The following is a 27,061-nucleotide window of genomic DNA, read 5'->3' on the forward strand; positions in this document are numbered from 1 at the left end:
TTAAATCATGCAGGTGGAACCACCATGATCCTGTGCCTACCACAATTCTGTCCTGTAATGAAATGTAGCTATCGACTTCTCTCTTCTTAAACTCAGTAACTAGATAAAGTAATAAAACAAAAAATTATTTCAAAAATAAATTTAATTATAAAAATGACTACAAAGGAACTGGCTTACAATACAATAAGGCACGTACGCGCCTATCTTTCGTTTATTTCATATGGCCTCTGGAGTTACATGGCTGGTAATATGTGTACGCATTGAGATGGTAGTAATGGTATTTTGGTCGATATTTGCAGCATTGAATGTAAAAAAATAATCTTAATAACAAAATTTAAACTACCGTCTGAATTTTCTGGAAACTTAAGGAAAAATTTGTACACAGCAACGTACAAGACATATTGAGTAAAACAGTTTTTGTACCACAAATATACTTCACAAAAAAAATCACGTTTAGTTGTATGTCTGTAGTCCGAATTTATAACACAAACACGATTTACACAATTGTTTAAAATAAAGAAATTTGCATAATCTGTTTACAACAGATGTGTACAAATCTTTGATAAAAATGATAGAAACGTTTGACAATTGACATTGTTTACAGAATCTCAGCATTGTCAAATTTATCTATTCGCGCGGGAAAAGACATGTCACGCTGTCGAAATTTTGAAAAATTAAATAAAAAAAACGCTCAAGTTAAATGTTATTTAGTGATCGCACTAACTTGCACAGTTTGATAGCTCGAAATACCTAGCTGCTAGATATCGGATGAAACAAGATAATGTTTACCAAAGCGACGACCGGATAGTAAATTCTCAAATGGTTAATTAGTCTAATTGTTTGACATGTAATTTTACTAACAGACATATCAATTAGTTGAGGTCTCGTGAAACCGTTTCCCGCCAAAACACTGCTTTGGCCATTTTCCTCCAGAATTAACATAATATTTAGAATCAGTATCGATTATCCTCGATTCTAACATTTCATTAACTTTTAGGCACCATCGATTCAGCGTACTTTACAATACGTACAATACAAACTTTACTATTTTAAACTAGATTAAACAAACAAAATCACAATATTTATTTTGAAATGTTCTAAACAAGAGACCTAAGTACTTTGTACGATTCATTAAATAAAAATATAAAGGTTGTGTGTTTGAAACCACAATGTAAACAAATCAATGAACTTAAAATTAAATAATGAAATAATAATTTAATACAATTCAATCCAAATTATATAATGTTTCATAATTATTATTTTATAAGCTTATAATTATATAATTTTAATACAAACAAAAAAGATTAACTCTGCATTAAAATTCAATGATAGTTTTACAAAAATAATTGAATCGCCATATTTAAATTAATAATTAAATGATAATATTACTTTCACGTTATAAAATTGTATTTATTTTCGTTGTTTTCAAGTTTTGTTATCGAAGAGTTGTCGATTGCTACGCTGTCTTCTAAGGAGTCGCAACCTGAAGTATCAAGAGATATTAGAGAGTGACCACATATGGTTTGATGGGGCACCCGTTTTATTGAAAAAATAAGACTTAAAACTCATGTCTCAAGGTGACCACTTAACACAAAGTAAACAGTGAGTTAGCCCACCTATCATAGCAATAAAAAAATCGATCTCTTGTGATGGCGCAATGCTTGGATGTCAATCAGAACGAATTGAACCACTTAGTATTGGAGCGTGACATTTAGCAGAAGGCGATGATTGGCTGTCCAGGACGATGGACGTCGGAGACAGGGTAAATAGGGAAATCGAGGAGCTTTTATTACAGCCGAATATAATTGAATTATACAGAATGGAAATTATACAGATTTTTTTTCTGTTAGGTAATCTGTTTCATCAGATTAACCACCGCCCCGCCTATTTCTGCCGTGAAGCAGTAATGCGTTTCGGTTTGAAGGGTGGGGTAGCCGTTGTGACTATACTGAGACCTTAGATCTTATATCTCAAGGTGGGTGGCGCATTTACGTTGTAGATGTCTATGGGCTCTAGTAACCACTTAACACCAGGTGGGCTGTGAGCTCGTCCTCCCATCTAAGCAATAAAAAAAAAGATTAATATAATCGGACGGACAGTCAGGGTAGCTTTGATTCGATGTCTTCAACAATTCACGGGCTCACGGCTGAGCATTAATCTCTCGGCCAAGCTCTGTTCCGGGTCTGTGAGCCAGTAGTCGCCTACAGTGAGGAAGGTAATGCTTAACCGGTACCGTGGTAGCTCCTGTAGACCGAATGGTAAACAGTCGACGTCGCCCAAAAGACGTCATTACGGATCCTCCGGATCTATTAACGGTGCTTTTAGGTACCACAAGAACCGGTCACCATCCTCGTCGAACCCGTTGCTGGCGACGAAGGGCTCGACGAGTGAATTTACCTATAGACACCGCCGGTTCTTCTCAGTGGGTCGAAGCGAAGCACTGCTTTTGCTAGGATCAGTGTTAGCAACATCGTCAGGTTTGCGCCTCGCGAGCTCACCTACTAGTTAAGGTTACGCTGAAATAGCCTCTCAGGGCCGGGCCGTGGGCTCGTCGCCTCATCTCAAGTCAGCAGCGAGACTTACCACGAGCAGGTTCCCGCTCTTGGCGCGTTGTATGGCGGGCTGGGTGCCCTTCGTCACCTCGATGGTACCCCCCTGCTTGCCGTTGACCAGGGAGTGCGCGATGCTGGAACACATTAAATCGCTTACGTAAAACCCTAAATAAATCGTCAGGTTTGAGCCCCGTGAGCTCACCTACTTGTCAGGGTTATGCTGATATGACAATGGAATTAAGAAATTACTGTACGGTGTAGGTTAGGGGTAAGGTGCTGGATTGATTGAGTGAAAATCTTTACTAAAACCCCACTTAATGCTTAAAGCTGTCAAGGTAAACAAGGATGCCATATGACCACAACTGCTCTGCTAAGAGTATGATGATGCATTAAGAGCTGCCAAGGGCAAGTACTATGCTTGCCACGAATCAGTTCAGCTATTATAATTTAATTGAAACTTCATGTCTCAAAGTAGATGGTGATGTCCATGGACCTCAGTTTTAGCATTTAGCAGCGAGAGCTTGTTTACACGTCTAGTATTAAGAAAACTTGGAAAAATGGTTATAAACTTGAAAAAAAAATGAAGTAATTGAAATAGAGTTGTTAGAGCTGGTATGAATGTTGACGTCACTGTACAAAAGTGCGTTGTCAGTGGCAAAGACAAAACTGTATTTTTTTGTTTACTAACAATGCTCTTAATCACTGAAGGGCTCAAATCTCAGTAATATTTAAAAAAAAAGTGTGTATGTAAATATGATTTTCTTCAATATGTCAAGTGCAGGAGAAAAAAATGCAATGAATCTTAATTTTTAGATATCAATAGTTAAGGTCGAATTTTCATATTTACTGTTTGATAGATTCTTATTTAGAGTGTGGGATTTTTTTTTTTAATAAACCATTTTAATTCGTTTTCTTTTTGTGACGTTCTATTGATTCGGTTATTGTCTACAAAAACTTATAGTCCGATGTTGGCACATATAAGAAAACAAAAGTATTTTATGCGGCCCACTCACGTCCTGGTGTCGACTATCTCAATGAGCTCCGGCTTCTTGGTGTAGTCCGTCACGATGGTCAGGGCCTCGATGAGATGCGTCACGGATATGATCAGATCTCCCTGGTGGAATGTTCAAGTGAATAATACTTTTAAATACCACGTCTCGACAAAAAGGTCAAGTTCAAAAGTAAGTCAATATTTTGAAGTGAAAACTTCTTTAGCATTGTTGTGATTTGAAAGTCGATGAAACGAAAAAGCGACAGTAGAAAGAGACAGACACATACATTTATAAGATTTAACGTGGAAGAAAATGAGATAGGAAGAATTAGTGTTTTTTTAATACAGCGCCATCTATGAGATGGTTTATTAATAATGTTTATGAAATCTATTGTTATTATCTTTAATTTAGGATAATACTTGAAGTTAAGATTTTAATTCACAGAGTGCGTTAGCTCATACTATAAAAGTTGATGATTTGCAATTATGTACCTACTAAGGACAAAATTTTACATACATAATATACATAAGATAAATTGTATTTTAATTTTTGAAGGTTTCACTTCTATCACTAATATTGAATCCTTTGGATTTAAAAATTATCGTATTGACATCGGCATCTGATGGTTGGACTAATTTTGAAGTTAATCAGACGTTATGAAGTTTGTGGAAATTACGTTGAAAGACGCACGCATCAAGGACCAAGGATACAACAATAATAATACAATAATATTAACTTCGCTCTAATATTCTGACCAATATCAAACAAGAATCAAAAAGATGAAACCGATTAGCTTAGTTTGGTGTTTAAGCGTGTTCTTTTTTAGTTTTTAAACTACCTACATTATTGAAACATCGTCTTCTCGCATTAAAACTGTATAATCTCAAAACTTACTAATTTTACAGGAGAGTGTTTTAAAAGTTTAACATGTGTTATTTTTAATATTATTAATCATCTTTGCAACATTTATTTTTTATTTTTTACCAGTTACATATCTGTCTTTTAAAGTAAGATAAAATTATGTATTCATTTTGTTAATAGTAAATAAAAAAAAAGATCCCTAAACTACGCTCTTTTGACAGTATTTCTGAGAAAAATACTGGTGATACCAAATGATTCCGCATATTAACTCAATTTCGAATATGTAGTTTTGGAAATGGTACACTTTTAATGCGAAATGACGATATATCGAGAGGTGAAAGGCTATTTGGATTAAGCGACGTTCCGTTTAATACGCGACATTTATCTTTGTCATTAAAGGGCTGTTTTATTTGTCGTTATTAGCACTAACGATTCGATTTTTTTAATTGAACTTCAAATTTTTTTTTATACCTACCTAAGCTTGCCTTGAGCTTGAGAGGCTATTCCAGCGGAACGTTAACTAGTAGGTGAGCTCACGGGGCTCAAACCTGACGACGTTGCTAACACGAACCCTAGCAAGAGCCGTGCTTCGCAGAATCTACCACAGGATCGGAAACGCGACCCACTGAGAAGATCCGGCGAAAAACTCAGTGGGCTTTGTCTGAGGGTTAATAATTTACTCGTCGAGCCCTTCGTCGCAAGCGACGGGTTCAACGAGAACGGTGACCGGGAACTTCAATTAAGTTTACGCCATTTAAATAGCTGATGATGTCTTTTTTATATTTTTCCAAATATTAAACTCTAATTGGGTCAAATGTAATGTTGCAAAAATGACGCTTAAACCAAACAGGCTTGCGTCCGTCGATGTGTTATTACTAGAGGTCGGAGTAAGTAGATTGATTTAAGGGCGTTGACGTTAAGCGTAGAGGATAATATGGATATGCCTCCAAAATACTGGAACGTCTTCATATGTATTGTGATATTTGTTCCGGAATTTTGAAATTAGCATGCATCTGTTTTTAAGGTGAAAAACGTATTAATGATATGAATCTACGCTACCAGTGCTAGCTAATGGTGAAAGAAATCAGTATTTTATTTTATACAAAAACACCTTGGAATAGTTACACCGTATTTTGTCCTTTTCTGTTGAATTAGAAATGACGCTTGTAAGTATGAAACAAAATTTAGACAGGGCTTTTTGTTACTTCATCTCATAAAATATATAGAAATTGAATCCGATGAGGATTAAAATTATTTTTTTCAATTTTAAAAAATAATCATTATCGATAAAATTGCATGTCCATATTATAATATCCTGACACAAGTATATAAAATCAATTTACCTACTCCGAACACTGGTTATTAAGGTACCTTGTCCTTCTTGAGGTCGCGCGGCACCTTGACCAGCAGCAGCGAGTCGGACTCGTTGGTGACGACGACGGTGAGGCGGTCCAGCGGCAGCCGGTGCTTGAGCCGGAACGTGCGGCGCCCGCCCGCGTCCAGCACGTACAGCGCCGCGCGGGACGCCAGCAGGCCGCGCGCGCGGGCCTTGTAGCCGCGCCGGTCGTACTTCACCGCCTCGCACGAGTACTGCGGGCACAGAGTAGTCACGCGCTGCCCCCCCGGACCGAGCGCACTAGTGCACGAGCACTGCGGGCACAGAGTAGTCACGCGCCGCCCCCCCGGACCGAGCGCACTAGTGCACGAGCACTGCGGGCACAGAGTAGTCACGCGCCGCCCCCCCGGACCGAGCGCACTAGTGCACGAGCACTGCGGGCACAGAGTAGTCACGCGCCGCCCCCCCGGACCGAGCGCACTAGTGCACGAGCACTGCGGGCACAGAGTAGTCACGCGCCGCCCCCCCGGACCGAGCGCACTAGTGCACGAGCACTGCGGGCACAGAGTAGTCACGCGCCGCCCCCCCGGACCGAGCGCACTAGTGCACGAGCACTGCGGGCACAGAGTAGTCACGCGCCGCCCCCCCGGACCGAGCGCACTAGTGCACGAGCACTGCGGGCACAGAGTAGTCACGCGCCGCCCCCCCGGACCGAGCGCACTAGTGCACGAGCACTGCGGGCACAGAGTAGTCACGCGCCGCCCCCCCGGACCGAGCGCACTAGTGCACGAGCACTGCGGGCACAGAGTAGTCACGCGCCGCCCCCCCGGACCGAGCGCACTAGTGCACGAGCACTGCGGGCACAGAGTAGTCACGCGCTGCCCCCCCGGACCGAGCGCACTAGTGCACGAGCACTGCGGGCACAGAGTAGTCACGCGCCGCCCCCCCGGACCGAGCGCACTAGTGAACGAGCACTGCGGGCACAGAGTAGTCACGCGCCGCCCCCCCCGGACCGAGCGCACTAGTGCACGAGCACTGCGGGCACAGAGTAGTCACGCGCCGCCCCCCCGGACCGAGCGCACTAGTGCACGAGCACTGCGGGCACAGAGTAGTCACGCGCCGCCCCCCCGGACCGAGCGCACTAGTGCACGAGCACTGCGGGCACAGAGTAGTCACGCGCCGCCCCCCCGGACCGAGCGCACTAGTGCACGAGCACTGCGGGCACAGAGTAGTCACGCGCCGCCCCCCCGGAACGAGCGCACTAGTGCACGAGCACTGCGGGCACAGAGTAGTCACGCGCTGCCCCCCCGGACCGAGCGCACTAGTGCACGAGCACTGCGGGCACAGAGTAGTCACGCGCCGCCCCCCCGGACCGAGCGCACTAGTGCACGAGCACTGCGGGCACAGAGTAGTCACGCGCCGCCGCCCCGGACCGAGCGCACTAGTGCACGAGCACTGCGGGCACAGAGTAGTCACGCGCCGCCCCCCCGGACCGAGCGCACTAGTGCACGAGCACTGCGGGCACAGAGTAGTCACGCGCCGCCCCCCCGGACCGAGCGCACTAGTGCACGAGCACTGCGGGCACAGAGTAGTCACGCGCCGCCGCCCCGGACCGAGCGCACTAGTGCACGAGCACTGCGGGCACAGAGTAGTCACGCGCCGCCCCCCCGGACCGAGCGCACTAGTGCACGAGCACTGCGGGCACAGAGTAGTCACGCGCCGCCCCCCCGGACCGAGCGCACTAGTGCACGAGCACTGCGGGCACAGAGTAGTCACGCGCCGCCCCCCCGGACCGAGCGCACTAGTGCACGAGCACTGCGGGCACAGAGTAGTCACGCGCCGCCCCCCCGGACCGAGCGCACTATTGCACGAGCACTGCGGGCACAGAGTAGTCACGCGCCGCCCCCCCGGACCGAGCGCACTAGTGCACGAGCACTGCGGGCACAGAGTAGTCACGCGCCGCCCCCCCGGACCGAGCGCACTAGTGCACGAGCACTGCGGGCACAGAGTAGTCACGCGCCGCCCCCCCGGACCGAGCGCACTAGTGCACGAGCACTGCGGGCACAGAGTAGTCACGCGCCGCCGCCCCGGACCGAGCGCACTAGTGCACGAGCACTGCGGGCACAGAGTAGTCACGCGCCGCCCCCCCGGACCGAGCGCACTAGTGCACGAGCACTGCGGGCACAGAGTAGTCACGCGCCGCCCCCCCGGACCGAGCGCACTAGTGCACGAGCACTGCGGGCACAGAGTAGTCACGCGCCGCCCCCCCGGACCGAGCGCACTAGTGCACGAGCACTGCGGGCACAGAGTAGTCACGCGCCGCCCCCCCGGACCGAGCGCACTAGTGCACGAGCACTGCGGGCACAGAGTAGTCACGCGCCGCCCCCCCGGACCGAGCGCACTAGTGCACGAGCACTGCGGGCACAGAGTAGTCACGCGCCGCCCCCCCGGACCGAGCGCACTAGTGCACGAGCACTGCGGGCACAGAGTAGTCACGCGCCGCCCCCCCGGACCGAGCGCACTAGTGCACGAGCACTGCGGGCACAGAGTAGTCACGCGCCGCCCCCCCGGACCGAGCGCACTAGTGCACGAGCACTGCGGGCACAGAGTAGTCACGCGCCGCCCCCCCGGACCGAGAGCACTAGTGCACGAGCACTGCGGGCACAGAGTAGTCACGCGCCGCCCCCCCGGACCGAGCGCACTAGTGCACGAGCACTGCGGGCACATAGTAGTCACGCGCCGCCCCCCCGGACCGAGCGCACTAGTGCACGAGCACTGCGGGCACAGAGTAGTCACGCGCCGCCCCCCCGGACCGAGCGCACTAGTGCACGAGCACTGCGGGCACAGAGTAGTCACGCGCCGCCCCCCCGGACCGAGCGCACTAGTGCACGAGCACTGCGGGCACAGAGTAGTCACGCGCCGCCCCCCCGGACCGAGCGCACTAGTGCACGAGCACTGCGGGCACAGAGTAGTCACGCGCCGCCCCCCCGGACCGAGCGCACTAGTGCACGAGCACTGCGGGCACAGAGTAGTCACGCGCCGCCCCCCCGGACCGAGCGCACTAGTGCACGAGCACTGCGGGCACAGAGTAGTCACGCGCCGCCCCCCGGACCGGTGGGGGGCGTAGTGTGCCTGTATCGGTGGTCATTCGGTCCGGTTTTAAGTGTGAGACAGCCGTCATGCAATTGATACTTCGATGCACAAGTCTATGGTGGCATCCCTACGTCGACAGATGCAGGCGTGCAGTGTGTCGTCACTTACGATGAGTTCCTCGCCGCTCGGCCAGGCCGGCGACGCCATGAAGGTGTCCCTCAAGGTCCTGTGCTCGGGACTCATGCGGTCGTTCACGAACCTCTCCCCGACGCTGCTGAGGTAGCTGTTCTTTTTACCTAAAAAAACGTGATCAGTTGAAACGTATGATAAACTGGCATGTACCGCCTTTTCATTTGCGTTACATCTTCCCAGAAGAAAAGTTGGTTTTGTAACTCTCTGGTCCCTACTAGCCGGTACTTAGATCTGTTTGTACGCAAATAAGTGAGTAACCACATTGTTGTATTAATTGAAGAAGATATTTCCAGCGTTGCCTGGGTTATTACATTTAAAAGAATATATCAGAGTATGTCTTAATCGAGGCTATAGGCTATCATTGTCACCTTCCTGATTGATCTTAGTGGTGTTTTATCTATGTGACTATCATTTTGCCTATTTCTGTCGCGAAACAGTAGCTGTTTGAGCCGATATATGCTCGTTCAAAGAAGCCTTAGAACTATTCGCCTATATAAAAATATGTGAAAAAATGAGTGAAGATTGTGATTGGCATTGGTAACTCGTCTTTTTATCTAATCTTAATTAATCAGATAATATTTAGTGGTGACCCTATTCACCACATTTTTACAATTCCTCGAATTTTAAAATAGATAATCCGCCATTATTACTAGTTTCGATTGGAAGGAACACCGAATTGATAAAATGATAAATCGCTATTCCCACCAAATATATTTAAAGAAAACTAAATTGTTGCCATAAGAAAAAAAAATAAAAAAAAATAAACTTCGTATCGAACTCACCCTTAAATATTTTTTCGGCCAAGACCTTCAGCTCAAACTGCTTCTTATCGTCAGGAGACAAGGCCAGCCTGTACTTCCTGGCGAGGTGGGCCCGGTGCAGGCGATGGAGCTCCTCGGAGGCCTCTCGGCAGGTGGAGGGGCACGGCGGCCACGACAGGTCCAGCAGCTTGGTTGGGAGCTGCGCCGAGAGACGCTTCAGCCAGTGCACCTTGGCGACGCCGAGGAATCGCCGGTTTTCTGGCGTCTCCGGACCGTTGCGAGTGATGAAGCCTAGCGGGTTGTGTTCCGTTACAAGCTCTGATAGAACTAACAGTTACAATAGCAGGGGGCGAGGTCGCGCTCACTCGTGGCCACCTACCACCGGGTGGACAGTGAACCAGTTCCCTCCTTATTCTATTTATCAGCCCACAGACGTCCACTGCTGGACATAGGTCTCCCCCAAGCCTCACCACAAAGATCGATTCTGCGCTGCTTGCACCCAGCGGATCCTTGTGAACCTCAATAGGTCTTTGGTTCATTTTGTGAGAGGCCTACCCACGCTACGTCTTCTGGTTCATCTAAGACTTCAGAATTTGTTTCTGCGCACCGGGTGTCTAACAGAAGATGTCTAATGATATTAAGTTTGGTAGGCAATGACTTGGTTGTGCCTATGTCACTACTGACGTCCTAGACTGACGGAAGCCACTCACCATCAAATGGGCCGCACGATCCTCTGGCTTCAAAGGCAGTAAAAATGTTAAGAAAAAGTTGGCAATTTGTATGTTGTTATGTGCAAAAATAATAGGTGTTATTGCTTTATCCGGCAGGTGATCGCACCGCTGCCGCTCTCTGCTGCTTCTGGTTCCTGTCGTCTATCTACTGCTGGTATAATGCTATACATTAAGCAATAAAAAAAAATCAGCATGGGCGAGTATTAGGGCCTTATCATACTAGCGCTTTGCGAGCGGCTGCGATTAAAAAATAAAATCCAAAACATTTTCGCTCCTACCTGCGAATGTCAAGACCTACATTTTTTGAGTTGTTGCATCTGATACAAACTGACTTAAGAGATGAAGACACACGGACTGTAGTGGGGCAGGGTAGAGGTGTTGGCGTTTGTACGAGACAGTACAAAATGGCGTCTACGCTGCTATTCACTAATTCGCTAATGCGGGTTTTTTTGGAGTTTATGGCCTGGTATCTAGACCATTAGGCCAAGTCTTGAGTTTCCTCTAATGTGATAAAGCCCTTAGTGTGGCCATATTACAAAACAATTAAGACTCCCAGCTCATACCTGAAGATAAGTGGACACATTCACATGATATCTGGCGGGTTCCAGTAAACGTGAGCTCGCCTGCTTATCTTCAAATAAAGGTACCTTTAATAAAAGCTCTGATGACGTCAGCGGCTTTCCTCCTCCTCTCCCTGAGTCTTTGGGCCAGGAACCTCCTCACCCACTTCTGGATGACGATGGCCGCGTTCCGCATTCGGAGGTACCTCTTCCTGAGGTAGTAACCTCGCCACCTGCTCTGGATGATGGTGGCTATGTCGTTCTTCTTTATCTGGAAGGCGTCTTCCGTTGCGAAGAGCGTCTTCGGGAATCGAACGAAGATTTTCGTACTGGAATATTCATTGATAGGAATGTTTCATGATTTCTTTTTACTGAATTTAACGGGATCTCCAAATATATGGATATTGATTGTTCACCTCTTGTAATTACTTCCATGTAATGCAGCCTTTCCCAAAGTGGGTGATAACGCCCCCTCGTGGGTGCTGCAGGCCTAAAGAGGAGCGGTAAGTCTCGGAAAAAAGGGGGCGTTTTATATAGGCTTGGGAGGGGATTTGTAATTTCATGTAGGACTCTTAGCAACCGACTGAGATCTCGACCGAAACTATAGTGGTTTTTAAGTAGGTGAAAAAATGGGGGCGCCAAAAAATAATTTATTCGAAAAGTGGATAGTAGACATAATAAGTTAGGAAGCCACTAATGTAATACATTAGAAGAGTAAACGAATTGGAGTTGGGTGGGTGGTTAATAGTGACGTCACATATCCTGAAACACGAGCACGAAGTCTGGGTGTAAGAAGTGAGCTTGGTACTGGCAAGCCACCTGGTGAGTAAGGTCGATTTTTGCACAATCCATGCCGTTTAATTTGAACGAGACAGACATATACTGGTTTTGACTGGCGAGGGAATGAGACAAAACACTTTGAATGGCGATTTTTCATTTATCTCTAATTGGGTGAACTAGCTATATCAACCAAGTAAATGCCGCCAGCCACCTTGAAATATGAGTTCTAAGGTCTCAAGTATAGTTACAACGGCTGCCCCGCCCTTCAAACCGAAACGCATTACTTCTTCACGGCAGAAATAGGCAGGGTGGTGGTACCCACCCGTGCGAACTCACAAGACACTCTACCATCAGTGAGAATTTCTGTTGCGTCTCAGAATTTATTCGCAGACATTTTGTAATAATGAATGCGACCGAAGAAGACATGGTGTGTGCGTGCGTGCGTACAAGCGTGCGTCCGTGCGTGTGTGTGTTTGAAAGAAAAATTTGTAGTGCCGACCCCACCTAGTGGGACAAGGTGGAGAAAAAGAAGATTTTGTAAAAATTAATGTCACATAATAATACAAATTGAATAGGAGATCTTAGACTACTGAGTGTGTAGCTTACTTCCCCATCCTGTATTCCTCTTTCTCGTACTGGAGGGCCTCCACCAGCCGCTGCACGCCGTCCCGCGCGGCGCCGCGGTAGTTGGGCCACGTCTCCGCGCTCAGGCACTTGTACCTGCAAGACAACGAGATGGAATGGGAGCGCCATCTACCGGGTGCTAGCTGAACACATCCAGAGATTTGCAGCTTCATTGAACCTCGTCGAATCGCGTAGGAGTGTAGTGATAAACAAACTTAAAGAAAAATTTAATATATGTATATTGCCATAATATTGAAGAAGCAATACAGTAATATCTTTATAACGCAGATTGGTTTCACGTTATTGAAAAACGCGTTTAACTTGTAATGTTTTTTTTTTTTAATAAACTTTATAAAAATAAAATTTAACCTACACCTTTTAATAGACAATTTTAATAAAATAATTTAATTTTGTAATAACACAATTTACACACGTGCAAAGGTACGCGAAGCTAATTATGAACTGTAGAAATAATTATAAATTTCACAGTACAGAAATATGTATGTGGGAAATCCCCATGTTATACGGGGGATTGAAATCGCGTAATAAGTGTACCGCGTTATAGGCGGAATTACTGTATTGATTATTTAAATATGTAAAACTCTTCTATAAAAAGAACAAAAAAAAATTTGGTTGTACAGAGAAGTCTTTGCCTAATTATACATAGATAAATAAATATAAATAAAATAGCTGAAGGTTCCGGTCTAGCAAGACACTTGATGTACTGTTGCTGCCGGAAGGGCAGAAGGGAAGACTTCGACTCATGTTTCAGAGTGCATAATATCATCCCCGTCGTGGTGGTTCCACTGCAGTCTTTGTGGTCGTTCCCTCAATGCTGAGGATCGTGACTGTATGTCAATCTTCTCCACTCGGTCCGGTTCTGCGCCATATGTACCGCTCCCTGTATCTGGCCTCCAGTCACCTCCTCGAGTTGGTCCACCCATCTAGCTGGCGCTCTTCCTCTAGCGCGCTTCCCCTCCATTTGTCCAAGAATTATGAGTTTCTCCAGGCTGTGCAATGAGGATCGCATTATATAGATACTCCACTATACCTTTCCAAGAACGCTTCGTAAGTCCTCCTGTAAGCGAAGCCGGCGCGCCGCACCCTGAGGTTCTCCATCAGACCGAGATACTTCACCTGGTGGGAGACCAGCTTGTCGTCGAATTGCACTAGAATTTAATGTCGCAGTCTCAATTTAATGTTAATCAGTGTGCTTAGTGCGAGTTTTTTAACGTTCTCGATAGCGTAAAAGTTAACTCATATTCGTATGGAATGGAATCCTCACAGTCCGTCTGATGTTGAAGATTATCACAACTCCACAAAAAAAAAATCGTTTTTTGTCCTAACCTTTATACTAGGTTTTTCTGGTTAATTATTAACAAAAACGAAAATAAAATACCTTTTTTTTGGTATAAATTTTGCTTTCGTGATAGTTAGTAATAATAATAATAATCATTTTTTAATTTTTTTATAAATTTTAATACTTTCAAAAAAACCGCGCTATGAGACTGATGTGTTTACGTTTACACAGTGCCACTAGATGGCACTCGAGTCATAGACAACGATCAAGTGTTTTGTACAAGCCCAGAAAAACTCAAAATGTCACGAAAGTGCGAAATACGATGCTGATGCATTTTGTTTCATATGTGGTCAATTTATTAAAAATTCAAAAGCAAACTGTTTCATGCCATGTATATTTTTTTTTCGTCTAATTACGATCTAAAGTATCAAAATTTTATGCTTTGAAATCAAAGTCAAATTTGGTGTTGATCCGTGATTATTGGATCTGAGTACAATGGTTCCAAAGCCCCCGCTCATTTTGAGGTTTTTTTATTTTTTTTATTGCTTCGATGGGTGGACGAGCTCACAGCCCACCTGGTGTTAAGTGGTTACTGGAGCCCATAGACATCTACAATGTAAATGCGCCACACACCTTGAGATATAAGTTCTAAAGTCTCAGTATAGTTACAGAGGTTTGAGACTGAAACTCCTTACAGGGCTGCAGCGGTGGTAGATATTTGAGGGTAAGTAAGAGTACGTACTCGGCGCCTTGAAGTCGTTGGGCTTGATGCAGCGGATGTACGAGGGCTCCTTGCTGCTGAGGATCTTGATGAGGTCGTTCAGAGAATTCTTGAACTGAGTGATGGCGGTCTCCGGACGTTTCTTGCTCCTCAAGTTGTAGTCCTGGGTTGTGCCAGTAAAAAATATATCGATCGAAAGGCAAACGTGACTAAGCGACAATAACTGCTTTATACATAAATGATAGGCAATAACCATATTCGATGCGAAAAATTTTTTTTTTCAGGTCTTTTTTTATTTTTATTTTTATTGCTTAGATGGATGGACAACCTGGTGTTAAGTGGTTACTGGAGCCCATAGACATCTACAACGTAAATGCGCCACCCATCTCGAGATATAAGTTCTAAGGTCTCAAGTATAGTTACAACTGCCCTACCCTTCAAACCGAAACGCATTACTGCTTCACGGCAGAAATAGGCGGGGCGGTGGTACCTACCCATGCGGACTCACAAGAGGTCCTACCACCAGTGATAACGCAAATTATAATTTTGCGGCTTTGATTTTTATTACACGATGTTATTCCTTCACCGTGGAAGCCAATCGTGAACATTTGTCTATTAAAATCATTTCAATCCTACAGCTAGATTCGTTAAAATAGATTTTTTTTCAGGTATTTCAACTTTAAATTAGTGTACTGTAAAGTTCACGCATTGTCGCTTAGTCATAATGATTTTTTTACATATAAAATATCATTGCTTAATCACGTTTGCCTTTCAAGCGTTGATATGAAAGGTTCGATAAGGATTTTCGTGAAGCAAGTTTTCAGTTGATATTTTGAAAGCGAAAGTACATGATCTCTTTTTCAAAACACACGATAGCTTGATCGTTTTGTAGTATGTTGTGGTTTATATAATTTATTTTATTTGAAAATGTATTTCTTATCCTATGTATCTTTGTATGTATGTGAATCTATGTATTTGTTTTGGCAATGTAATTTTTATAAATTAGTATTCATTTTACTCATGTCTACTGTAATTCTTTAAATTATCGCCATGTATGAACTTTATCATAGCTACGCACTTCTTGAATGTTTCACTTCATCAACGAGGGTTAACTGGAAGAGAATGCCTGGATGACGTTAAGTTCGCCTTTGTACAATATTTTGTGCAATAAAGAATTTTCATTCGTTCATTCATTCATTCGTTCATTCATTCATTCATTCGTTCATTCATTCGTTCATTCATTCAAGGATTTCGCAATATGCTTTTTTTTACTAGGGCACACATTTTTGCGTGACATATCCCCTATGCCCATCCACGCGGTTGCTGAAGGTTACCTTGAAGCAGCAGCCGACGATGGTGTTGTCGCTGGACGCCATCAGGCTCTGGATGTCGCGGAAGAGGAGATCGTTGTTCTTCTCCAAGAAGGTGTTCACGTTGTAAGTCACTTCGCCGGCGTAGTGGACCAGGCAGAACTCCTGAGGATATGAGTGGGGGTCAGCTGGTGCGTGTCTTAGGACGTGGGACCGATTCTCCGATGACAAGACGGCGGTGCTGATCTGATCAGTACTGATAGCAATTAGGGGGACAGTAAGATAAACCTTATCTAAAAACCGAACTAATAGGGTATTAGATCAAAGTTATGAGATTATTATTGCATATGAGCAGCGGTACTTCATGCCTGTGGAAATTTTCAAGTTAATCGGGCGTTTTGAAGTCTGTCAAAATGACGTTCAAAGATTCCGTTACAAACAAACATTGGTAATAATATCCCCCCTAATTGCAGACTGTGAGGAGACGACAAAAATCGAGATGAACTGATTATATGGTGGTTGGACCTCTTGTGAGCCCGCACGGGTAGGTACCACCACCCCGCCTAATTCTGCCGTGAAGCAGTTTCGGTTTGAAGGGTGGGGCAACTGATACCTTAGAACTTATATCAAGGTGGGTGGCAGCATTTACGTTGTAGATGTCTATGGGCTAACCATTAAACATCAAGTGGGCTATGAGCTCGTCCACCTATTTGAGCAATAAATAAATAAAAATTTACATCACGGCCCATCAGCTTCTGGGTCTTGGTGTCGGATTTGCGGTGGGACTTGTAGTGCTGGTGGCCGTCCAGATGCTGGTTCAGCTTGTCGAGGAAACTCGCGTCTGTCGCGTCCCCGGGACGAAGGCACTCGTCGTCCAGTATTGATATTATACCTGGAAAACATTGACACATTGGCAATCGTAACATGTTGTGTTGTTTATTAGTGTATTGCGTATTAACTGCGCCCGTGGATTCGTGTACAACAAAATGCAATTTTGCAACACATACTACATACAACACATACATACATTAAGGTAGGCAGCGGCTTGGTTCTGCCCGTGGCATTGCTGACGTCCATGAGCGACGGTGACCACTTACCATCAGGTGGGCCGTATGTTCGTCTGCCTACAAAGGCAATAAAAAAACACACACACACACACAGATATGTACCTACATTCTTTGTATAAACTGGTTGTTAGGAAAAGTTTTCCGAAAACGAACATTTTGTACCTAAAAAGTTGTAAATTGTGGGGAGCGCGGTATCAGCGCCGCGCCCGCGGTTTCGTTGATCCGCGCATCAGCTGTTTTTGATTTTGTGTTTCATTGCTGGTTTTTTTTTTAAAAGTAAATTAATGTATTTTTTATGAAACTATCGTTTCATTTAGCTGCACTAATACGATGGAGGGTAAATAATGTTAATAAAACGTTTTGAAAATATGATTTTTTTAAATCAGGATCGATTTTTTTCCGTCCCATCATCCCATCAATATACATAGATAATTAATTATCTAATAATAATAATAATACTGGTGACTTGTGTCGTAGATACCGTCAGCAATGGCAATATTTTTTATGTAGTACTATATAATAAAAAAAATGTGTAATTAATAAGATTTAAATAAATTTTGTAAAATAATAATAATAACTAATGGTATTCGTGATTTTATTAAATACGGAAGCTTCATTCTCACCCTTATGCCTGGCTTCGATAAGGTCGCAAATGATGATATTGTTGAAGTACTCGACCGGCTCCCACTCGATGCCTTCCCGCAGGTACTCCTCCTGCTCCTGCCGCAGCGTGAGCTGGATGAACAGCTGCTGGAGCTTCTCGTTACAGAAGTTTATGCAGAACTGCTCGAAGCTGAAATATGATGGTTTTTTTTATTGCTTAAATGGGTGGACGAGCTCACAGCCCACCTGATGTTAAGTGGTTACTGGAGTCCATGGACATCTACAACGTAAATGTCGCCACCCACCTTGAGATATGAGCTCTAAGGTCTCAGTATAGTTACAACGGCTGCCCCACCCTTAAAACCGAAACGCATTACTGCTTGACGGCAGAAATAGGCAGGGTGGTGGTACCTACCCGTGCGGACTCACGATAGGTCCTACCACCAGGGTTTCAGTCAATGGACATTAATAAAATTTAATGGCTTAGTACATTTTCTGTTTTAAAAACCGACGTACTAGCGGTAGATTCAGATAAACTATGGCAGGGGAACAGCCAAGCGATCGCCTTTTAATTAACCGCCATTGCCTTTAAGCAAATGAAAGTGAACCTATCATTAAATTTTTTATAATGTTTTTATCCTGCCTATGATGATAGCCTTGAGAAGCTACTTCAGTTTCTCCTTGACGTATAGGTGAGCTCACGGGGCTCAAACCGGGAGTGTTGCTAACACTGGCCCTAGCAAGAGCCGTGCTTCGCAGAATCTACCACTAGATCGGAAACGCGACCCACTGAGAAGATCCGGCAAGAAACTCTGGGTTAATTTACTCGTCGAGCCCTTCGTCGCAAGTGTTAGCAACACTCCAGTTTGAGCCCCGTGAGCTCACCTACAGTCAAAGAGAAGCTGAAATAGCCTCTCAAGGCTATCAGCATAGGTAGGAAAAAATCAAATCAAACTGAAAATACGACCTTCATAAAAGAACGGATGTCTCAGATCTCATTGCACACTTAAGCTGATCAAAAATTCCTACCTGTTCTTAGGGAATATCTCAAAGCCGTAGATATCCAAGATTCCTATAACAGAAGATTTAGCGTCCTTCTCGATGGGCGCAAGCGACGAGTTTAGCCTGGAGACCAGCCAGCTGAAGTGCTTGTCGTATATAGCTTTAGCCAGAGCGTCTCTAGCGTATTGAGCCTGTTCCACGTCCAGGGGTGTGCTGACGACGTCGCCGCGGGCCTCTATCGTCCTATTGGTCAGGGCCTCGCGTAATGCCGTCGCGTTCACTTTTAGGAGCTAAAAGAGAACAGAGATTCGATAGAGTCGAATAAATATTATAATTTCTTGTTTTTTTTTTTGTTTTTTTTTTATTTATTTTTTATTGCTTAGATGGGTGGACGAGCTCACAGCCCATCTGGTGTTAAGTTGTTACTGAAGCTCATAGACATCTACAACGTAAATGCGCCACCCACCTTGAGATATAAGTACTAAGGTCTCAGTATAGTTACAACGGCTGCCCCGCCCTTCAAACCGAAACGCATTTCTGCTTCACGGCAGAAATAGGCGGGCTGGTGCTACCTACCCGCGCGGACTCACAAGAGGTCCTACCACCAGTCTTGTTGTATCTATGAATATGGAAGGACGTGATCTCATTCAACCTGGTGTGAAGTGTTATCGTAGGCTAAATGCATGATAACCACCTTAAGATATAAAGGAGAAGATAGAAAAAAGAAGATGAAACAAAAAGATATAAAGTACATCTAAATTTTATTAAATGTCATAATGGACGTTGCGTTCTGCGAATTAAAATGTTTTACCGATTCGCAGTAGAAATATACGGTGTGGGAAAATCAGTACGGGCACACAAATGTCATACAGCATAATATAAATAAATAAATTATCAACTATGTAATTAATATGATCAAATATATAATTTTGTGTGTGTGCGACTTAAAATCCGCAAACAAAATAATAGTGGTCCCGTAGTAGTCAAAATTCGATTATTATAATTAATTAAAATTATAAATTTGAACATTAGGTACTATGGTTCTATTATCAAAGTTCTATAGACAAATAATATTAACCTCTTCTCAATTTGTCCATAAACTTTAAACAACAAATAAAAGATTATATATGCATCTGTGTATCAAATAAATAATAGCGTGTGTAATGTTTTTTTTTTATTGATTTAATGTATTATTAATCTATAATTTAAAAAAATATTAGTATTCTGCACTCCTTCTCTATATTTTCTATAAGTGTGAGAAATTTCATACTCCTCCATCCGCGCAATTTTCGTAAAAAGGGATACAAAGTTTTTACTTCACGTATTAATATATAGATACAAAACGATTATTGAAAGACCATTGGTATAATATATATCTATATCTATTGGAATAAAGATAAATTTGAAATGCGATAAAATCGCAATGAGTGGGTGTTACAAAGATCGCACTATGCAAATAAAAGTAAAATGAGGAATATGTTACTATACTGAGAACTTAGAACTTACATCTCAAGGTGGGTGGCGCATTTATGTTGTAGATGTCTATGGGCTCCAGTGTCCACTTAGCACCAGGTGGGCTGTGAGCTCGTCCACCAAACTAAGCAATAAAAAAATGTAGATTTCGATAAATGTGTGAAACAAAACGTATCTGAAGTATGCACATAGTTTTTTCGACGTTAGATAGCAATGTTACAAAACATAGGAATTCCGGAACTGATAACACGATTATAAACTTTAAATAAATGCGGGAGGGAACTGGACCTTTTTTAATATTCGTGGAATCTTTATTTAAATAATTAGCCGGGTGAATTTAAAAAAAGGTGACCGTACGCAACGCCCTTATGACGTCATTTGGGGCCAAAATGAGCAATAGGTTTTAACCACAGATTATATTATACCAATAGACAACGATTAGCTACGTTTGAAATTATTGATGTAGGTACGTTTTAAAAAAAAGAACAATTATGACATAGATTTGATGAAGTTTAAATAAGAATTACAATTTTTTTACAAATATTGTAATTGAATTAATTTTTTTAGTTAATTTAATTGACGTTCCTTAATATTACTTTTTATATTATTTTGCTGGTTTCTGGATTGCGTATTATTGTCCTTTGAAGTTTTTCCGTTTACTGCGTAATAGTGTTTCAATATTTATTTCTATTCAATTACTTGTATTAGAATCTACAATACGGCTGCACCGAAATATATCTTCAGACCATTGTTCTATAATGTTTATGTAAATATTAACCGATGCGGTGCCATTGTGTACAGTCTAACATAATGCATTGACGTAATATCATTTTGGTATAACAATCATAACTTTTTCGATTGAATGATGAAGGATAAAAAAAAAGAAAAACTGTTCGTTATTTTAGAAATTGTACGTTCTGGATTTAAAAGATCCAATTCAGTTTCTTTTATGACGTCACGAGGTCCCAAATACATAGATAATACACATAATACATACAAAAGGAGGCACTAGTCATAGTTTTGACAATTATAAAAAAGAAAAAAATTATATTAATTAATCGACGCAATATTTTTTTTATTGCTTAGTTGGGTGGACGAGCTCACAGCCCACCAGGTATTAAGTTGTTACTGGAGCCCATAGACATCTACAACGTAAATGCGCCACCCACCTTGAAATATAAGTTCTGAGGTCTCAGTATAGTTACAAAGCTGCCCCACCCTCCAAACCGAAACGTATTACTGCTTCACGGCAGAAATAAGCAGAGCGGTGGTACCTACCCGTGCGGATTCAAGAGGTACTACCACCAGTAGAAAGAATTAACCACCAGATTTAAAACTATTTGGTGATTTTCCGTGGCCATACGAGTTTGTACCATGAAGACTTTATGCATTTCGGAGGCTTCCATCAAATTCGTGTAAGGCTATACACAAAGAAGGTACTTAGCTGATAATTTAATATGATTTGCACAGATAGAGTTATCAGAGTCGGACGCAATGAATGTGTTTAATTATGTTCATTTATTTGCACAGATGCGTTGTGTTCTATCAGACGATTTTACAAAAGAAAAATTATCTTACATTCACGAAAAGAGTACTAACCAATGACGTTTGTAAATAAGCCTCAATATGAAGGCCAATATGTTTTATTCCTAAAAATTACGGCCAGACAAGTCAAGAAACATTTTTTAATTTTTTTTATTTATGATTGAAGGATTACTGGTGGAACGGAGACCTTTCCAGTTTCACCAGGAGAGGTGGGCGAGCAAAGGCTCAACCAGGAGGGGTGGGATTTGCTAACAGCTGCCCGAGCGCCTCTGAAGGAGACCTAACAACTCAAGAGCAACTGCTTCGCGAATGAATCTAAGTCAAGAAATATTGACATATTTCGTAGGCGCTTGAACAGGATTGCCATTTTTCATCAGTATTATGGGTTAAATCTACGGGTCCAAAAGAAAAGAAGGAAATTAGAGTCATAGTCGAAATTCTCATGGTTAAGTCGCTGTTGCAAGCGCTATGGTCACGATCAGACCGATAACTGCGGGTAGAATGTTAAGTGCAGAAAAATGTAACTACTCTCTTTCTAGTCTATATTTCGATCATACTACTGGAACTAGATGCCTCATTCCGACTCTGTAAACGAAACGATAGCTTTTCTAGGACACTGAGAATCATGTTGAGAGCTCGTTAAATAAGAGAGTTTCAATGGTATGGTTAGTCCTTCTTGTAGACCACCAGTACCCTAATTCCAATTGGACCAAAATTCCTTGTTTTTTTATTTATTTTTATTGCTTGGATGAGTGGACGAGCTCACCTGGTGTTAATTGGTTACTGGAGCCCATAGACATCTACAACGTAAATGCGCCACCCATCTTGAGATATAAGTTCTAAGGTCTCGAGTATAGTTACAACGGCTGCCCTACCCTTCAAGCCGAAACGCATTACTGCCTTACGGCAGAAATAGGCAGGGCGGTGGTAGTGCGGACTCACAAGAGGTCCTATCACCAGTTTCACTAGCCAGCGCAATCTAATAAAGAGAAACATTAACATGCTATAAGTTAGCAGGACACTTACATCAGCAGCATTCCCACTGTTGGCGTCGTGGGACAGGATCTCGGCATAGCCCTTGTCATTCTGGACGAACTTCACGTTGCCGAGGTGCAGGACGCTGGCCACGATCTCAAAGATCTCCCGCTGTTCACTCTCGCCGATTTCTATGACCTTCATGGCCTCTTGTACGACACGGAACTGTTCCTGGTCGTTCGCTCTCTGACTCATGTGCGAGGTCTGCGGAGTGAGATTGGGAAGATTCAAATTAACGTCAGGGGCATTGGATAAATGGGGATTTGGATGGTTTAGTGTTTTTACAGGTTTAAATGTGTAATAACGGTGGCTTATTAACTGTTTCATATTTGTGAAAGTGCACAAAAGTGGGAAAATGAAATAAAGCCGCTTGACGTAGCTTCTCGGGATTCTCCAAACATCCCACTGAAAAAATCAACAAGTAAATAACCACCATTTTACTGAGATTATATTTCATCCCATATCATCTCATCTCATTTCATTTAATGTCATCTCAGTTGATTAATGTCTCAAATTAATCATCTTCATTTAATTTCACTCTATATTATCATTTTTCATAAAAATAAGAATATACATTAAAACAAGACTTGACCTAAGGGTCAGGTCAGGTTACCAGATCATAAAATCCCATAAAAAAAAAATATAATTTTGTATGATGATTATCTATACTAATATATAAAATTACAGTAGTTTTACGGATGTTCCGTTATAAATACTGAACCATGCATCCGATTGATTTGAAACTTGGTATCCATTTAGAAAATACATGTACTTAATGGATAGGCTAATATTTATATAAGTGTTGGACTCCCTAGACCAGTTGCGGGGGCGTTAATTGATCTTTGTGGGGGTGAGGAATAATAATGTTAATTTTAAATGCCCAGCGAAGCGGGCGGTTACAGCTATTCTTTTCTAATAATGAACAGATTACTTACCGAATCGGAAGTGTACTTATAAGCTTCAGGTCTTCCTTGAAGCTTCAAATGAGTCATCAGTGACTGATCGCTGCTAGCTAGTAGCTGATAGAATATGTGGAAGTTCCTCTCGCCATGCATCTGACTGACGACCCTGGACTTTTCCAGCAGATAGTTCAGGATGTGACCACCTTCGGGCCCGCCTTCGTAGTTGAACTGGATGTCCATGTATTTGCCGAAGCGACTGGAATTGTCGTTGCGGTGCGTCTTCGCGTTACCGAACGCTTCGAGCAGCGGGTTGCTTTGTAACAGCTTATCTTTCACGTTTTCCACGTTCCGGAGGTGGTTCGTTCTGGCGGCTATGTATTCCAGAACTTTCTTCGACGCTTCCGTTTTGCCCGAGCCGGATTCGCCTGTACGGGTCAGACGGAACATTTTGTTGACAATTTTTTTTTTTTTTGTGGTTCACGCACTAATCACGTTACGTTCCTTTGCAACGGAAGTAGATAGATAAGCCTTGATATTATTATCATTGGTTACAGTGAATGTTGAATTGTTTTATTTTCAAACTGATTTTAGGTATGTGTTTTTTTTATTGCCCTTGTAGGCAGACGAGCATACGGCCCACCTGATGGTGAGTGGTTATGGTCGCCCATGGACTTCAGCAATGTCAGGGTAGAGCCAAGCCGCTACCTACCACAAACTGTTTTTTGATGGGCGTACCTTTTGGTCATTGGAAACTATCGCTATGAAAGAGTCATGAAGACTTTTACGGGCGCTTTCACTCCGTAAACATGCACCATCTATTGTATTGTTGGACTTTAGCGGGGCCAGAGGTGTCGTCAAGCCACCCTCCCCCCACTTAATAACTAAGTATCCCCTCAAAAATGGCGTTCTTAAAGTAATGAATAAATTACCTGAGATCAAAATACATTGCTCTCTGTGCTCGTAAACCAAAGACCGATAAGCGTTGTCGGCGATCGCGAAACTGAAAACAGATTTTTTTATTATGAATTTGCACCTTAAGCCTATATTTTATTTTTATTATTGCGGGTATCATCTAATAAATTTACACACGTATCCACGCTCGCTCGCACGCACGTGCACACTCACCCTCATACATACATGCACCCAAGCACGCACGCACGCACTCACACACGCGCGCGCTCACGTACCCTCAAACGCACGCAAACACGCACGCATGCACAAATACGCACGCACGCATACACACACGTTATTGATATCCTTTTCTTTTTTATTTTAGATTTTTTTAGGTTTCTAGTTATGCTGTTGAGGAGTTGTTCTGATGATTGAAGTGAAGGAAGGATAGCGTTGCCTCTGAATAATATCTACCAGTTCAAGTTTAATCATTATCATCTGTATACTAAGGAGGACCTACCGTCAAACCTATTTTTATTGTTTACGATGACTATCGAAGGATTTTACTTCAAAATTAATATAAATAAATTTATCAGTTCAATCCTATTGTTATTTAATTTCATATTTGGGTTAGATAATATTGAACGATGTAGGGTATCGTACAATACTGTGTTCTTATCACGACGATACGAGGAATACATTAATGGCTTTTGTTGATTACGTGTTCATAAAAGTTTTCGTTTAGAATTTAAAGTTTTATAAAATGCTAACGTGATAACGTCTTATGAATCAATGAACACCGGCTGCACGCACGAAAAAGTGTCACGTTCCGCCTGAGCCTGAGCGTGCAAGCGAGAGCGCGGAACAAGCGATAGAGAGGCACGATCGGCCCAAGCCCACCACGCTGCCTATTTCTGCCGTAAAGCAGTAATGCGTTTCAGTTTGAAGGGTGGGTAGCCATTGTAACTATACTGAGACCTTAGAACTTATATCTCAAGGTGGGTGGCGCATTTACGTTGTAGATGTCTATGGTCTCCAGTAACCACTTAACATCAGGTGGGTTGTGAGCTCGTGAGCTCGTTCACCCATCTAGGCAATAAATAAATAAAAGCGTTGCCTTGTGACACATTTATCTCTCTTCTCGCGTAACGTCAGACCTAGCACTTCGAATAATTCTGCTACTGATGTTATCTCGTAAAACTATCGTCCGTAAACTGATTTTACAGACAACCAATTTTTTAAGTTATTGCATAGATTTTATCGCGGGCCTTGAGCGCGGCGACTGAATCATGAAATTCCGTAACGAAAAAAACCTTACACCCTTCACTCCGCCTACCATGTAGCTCGCGTTCAACACATTCACACGTTGCGCTTGTGTAGTGTTTGTGAATAAGCCTAAACCTCTATCATAGCATACATGATTAATCGTTATGCTTTGGCTTGTAATACGTTCGGCTTGTAATACATTTCAGCCACAAATGACGTCACGCACAATGAAATAGCATACAACAAACTAAGAGTACTCATGTCTTGTATTGTTTAGTCTTATGTTGAGATGAAATTAATTGGTGACAACCGCACTTACCAGTTAAGTACGTTAGTTCGAAAAACAAATGCGTATCTCCAGAAAAAAGCTATTAATAGCAATAATTTACGGTCAAATCTACTCTATTCTTTAAGCATAAATCAGGCAGGATGCGTCACGGCAGTAAATGAGATTTTATCTATCCATTTAATCTCATAGTTCAATACTGAATATAATTCTCTTTCGGAATCACATGTTTTTTAATTAAATATTTTTGAAGGCCTGAGTGTGTCCTGTTTGTATGTTGTGTGCTTGTGTAAATGTAGTAATACTCACACGTGCGGCGGTGCCTCAAAGAATGCTTTCTTGAAGTAAAGTTTGGTTTTCTCTTCAGTGTAAATCGGTAGATTCTTGTACGGATTCACCGAGATCAGTACATTACCGATGTAAGTCTGCGGAATGAATAATAATAATTATTTTTATTTATTTATTGCCAAGATGGGTGGACGTTTTACAGTACAACGGCTGCCACACCCTTCACACCGAAACGCATTATTGCTTCACGGCAGAAATAGGCCGGTGGTACCTGCGCGTGCGGACTCACAAGACTCCTTACTACTAGTAAAATGCTTTTTTATAACATCCTTTTAAGATATTAGAAATACGTAGCTGTGTATTACTTGTAATGGGCAAAAGTGCTCACGGACTAGTTGAAGTCACCAGACGTCATACACATCTCAATGTGAATGGTAACTTAAGGTATAACGTTAGAGTCTCAATTGCCTTTTTGAATTTTTTATGGTGATCTCCCACCGAGTGGATCGACCCGAGTTTTTTCGCTGGAGACTTCAGTAGAGATTTTTTCGATTTATTCTATTACGTGATAATAGCCGTTACAAATTATAATGTCTACATCACATTTCAACCGTCCTTCGATCCAATTTGAGGGTAGGAAGCAACAAAATTGTCTATATATTTGTTAAGTCTTTTGCCTCGGGCCTCAAGGAGTCTCAAATTGTGATGTCTAAGAGCTAGAATAGATGTAGTGAGAAATTATTTTCCTTCGAGAAAACTCTGATTTTTATCGGAATACGATGACACTCGAACTGTCAATGAATGATCATATTAAATGAGTGACATTTTCATATCCATTAATATGGAACTTTATTGTTTAGCGTCAAATGTCAAAATGAATAATGTCATCG

At 42.8% G+C, this 27,061-nt stretch overlaps 1 protein-coding gene across 3 annotated transcripts in view; it reads right to left on the minus strand.

Annotated features, from left to right (window-relative positions):
• Positions 1-124: 124 nt before the first annotated feature.
• The window catches only part of LOC101736752 (unconventional myosin IC), a 72,462-nt gene continuing 45,525 nt past the window's right edge, over positions 125-27,061 (minus strand). For all 3 annotated transcript variants that reach the window (XM_062669875.1, XM_021346276.3, XM_038012520.2), the window contains exons 4-21: positions 26,193-26,308; positions 24,370-24,440; positions 23,474-23,865; positions 22,530-22,742; positions 18,513-18,775; positions 17,504-17,673; positions 16,551-16,705; positions 15,838-15,978; positions 14,525-14,666; positions 13,534-13,651; positions 12,465-12,578; positions 11,166-11,407; positions 9,809-10,078; positions 9,003-9,130; positions 5,777-5,995; positions 3,566-3,666; positions 2,584-2,686; positions 125-1,483 (exon numbers count right to left, since the gene is read on the minus strand). In XM_062669875.1, coding sequence (XP_062525859.1) covers positions 1,469-1,483; positions 2,584-2,686; positions 3,566-3,666; positions 5,777-5,995; positions 9,003-9,130; positions 9,809-10,078; positions 11,166-11,407; positions 12,465-12,578; positions 13,534-13,651; positions 14,525-14,666; positions 15,838-15,978; positions 16,551-16,705; positions 17,504-17,673; positions 18,513-18,775; positions 22,530-22,742; positions 23,474-23,865; positions 24,370-24,440; positions 26,193-26,308 — 2,973 coding nt within the window. In that variant the 3' untranslated portion in view covers positions 125-1,468. The remainder of the gene's footprint in view (positions 1,484-2,583; positions 2,687-3,565; positions 3,667-5,776; positions 5,996-9,002; positions 9,131-9,808; positions 10,079-11,165; positions 11,408-12,464; positions 12,579-13,533; positions 13,652-14,524; positions 14,667-15,837; positions 15,979-16,550; positions 16,706-17,503; positions 17,674-18,512; positions 18,776-22,529; positions 22,743-23,473; positions 23,866-24,369; positions 24,441-26,192; positions 26,309-27,061) is intronic.

The sequence above is a fragment of the Bombyx mori genome, chromosome 8 (genome assembly GCF_030269925.1).
Source record: "Bombyx mori chromosome 8, ASM3026992v2".
Taxonomy (NCBI): Eukaryota; Metazoa; Arthropoda; class Insecta; order Lepidoptera; family Bombycidae; genus Bombyx; species Bombyx mori.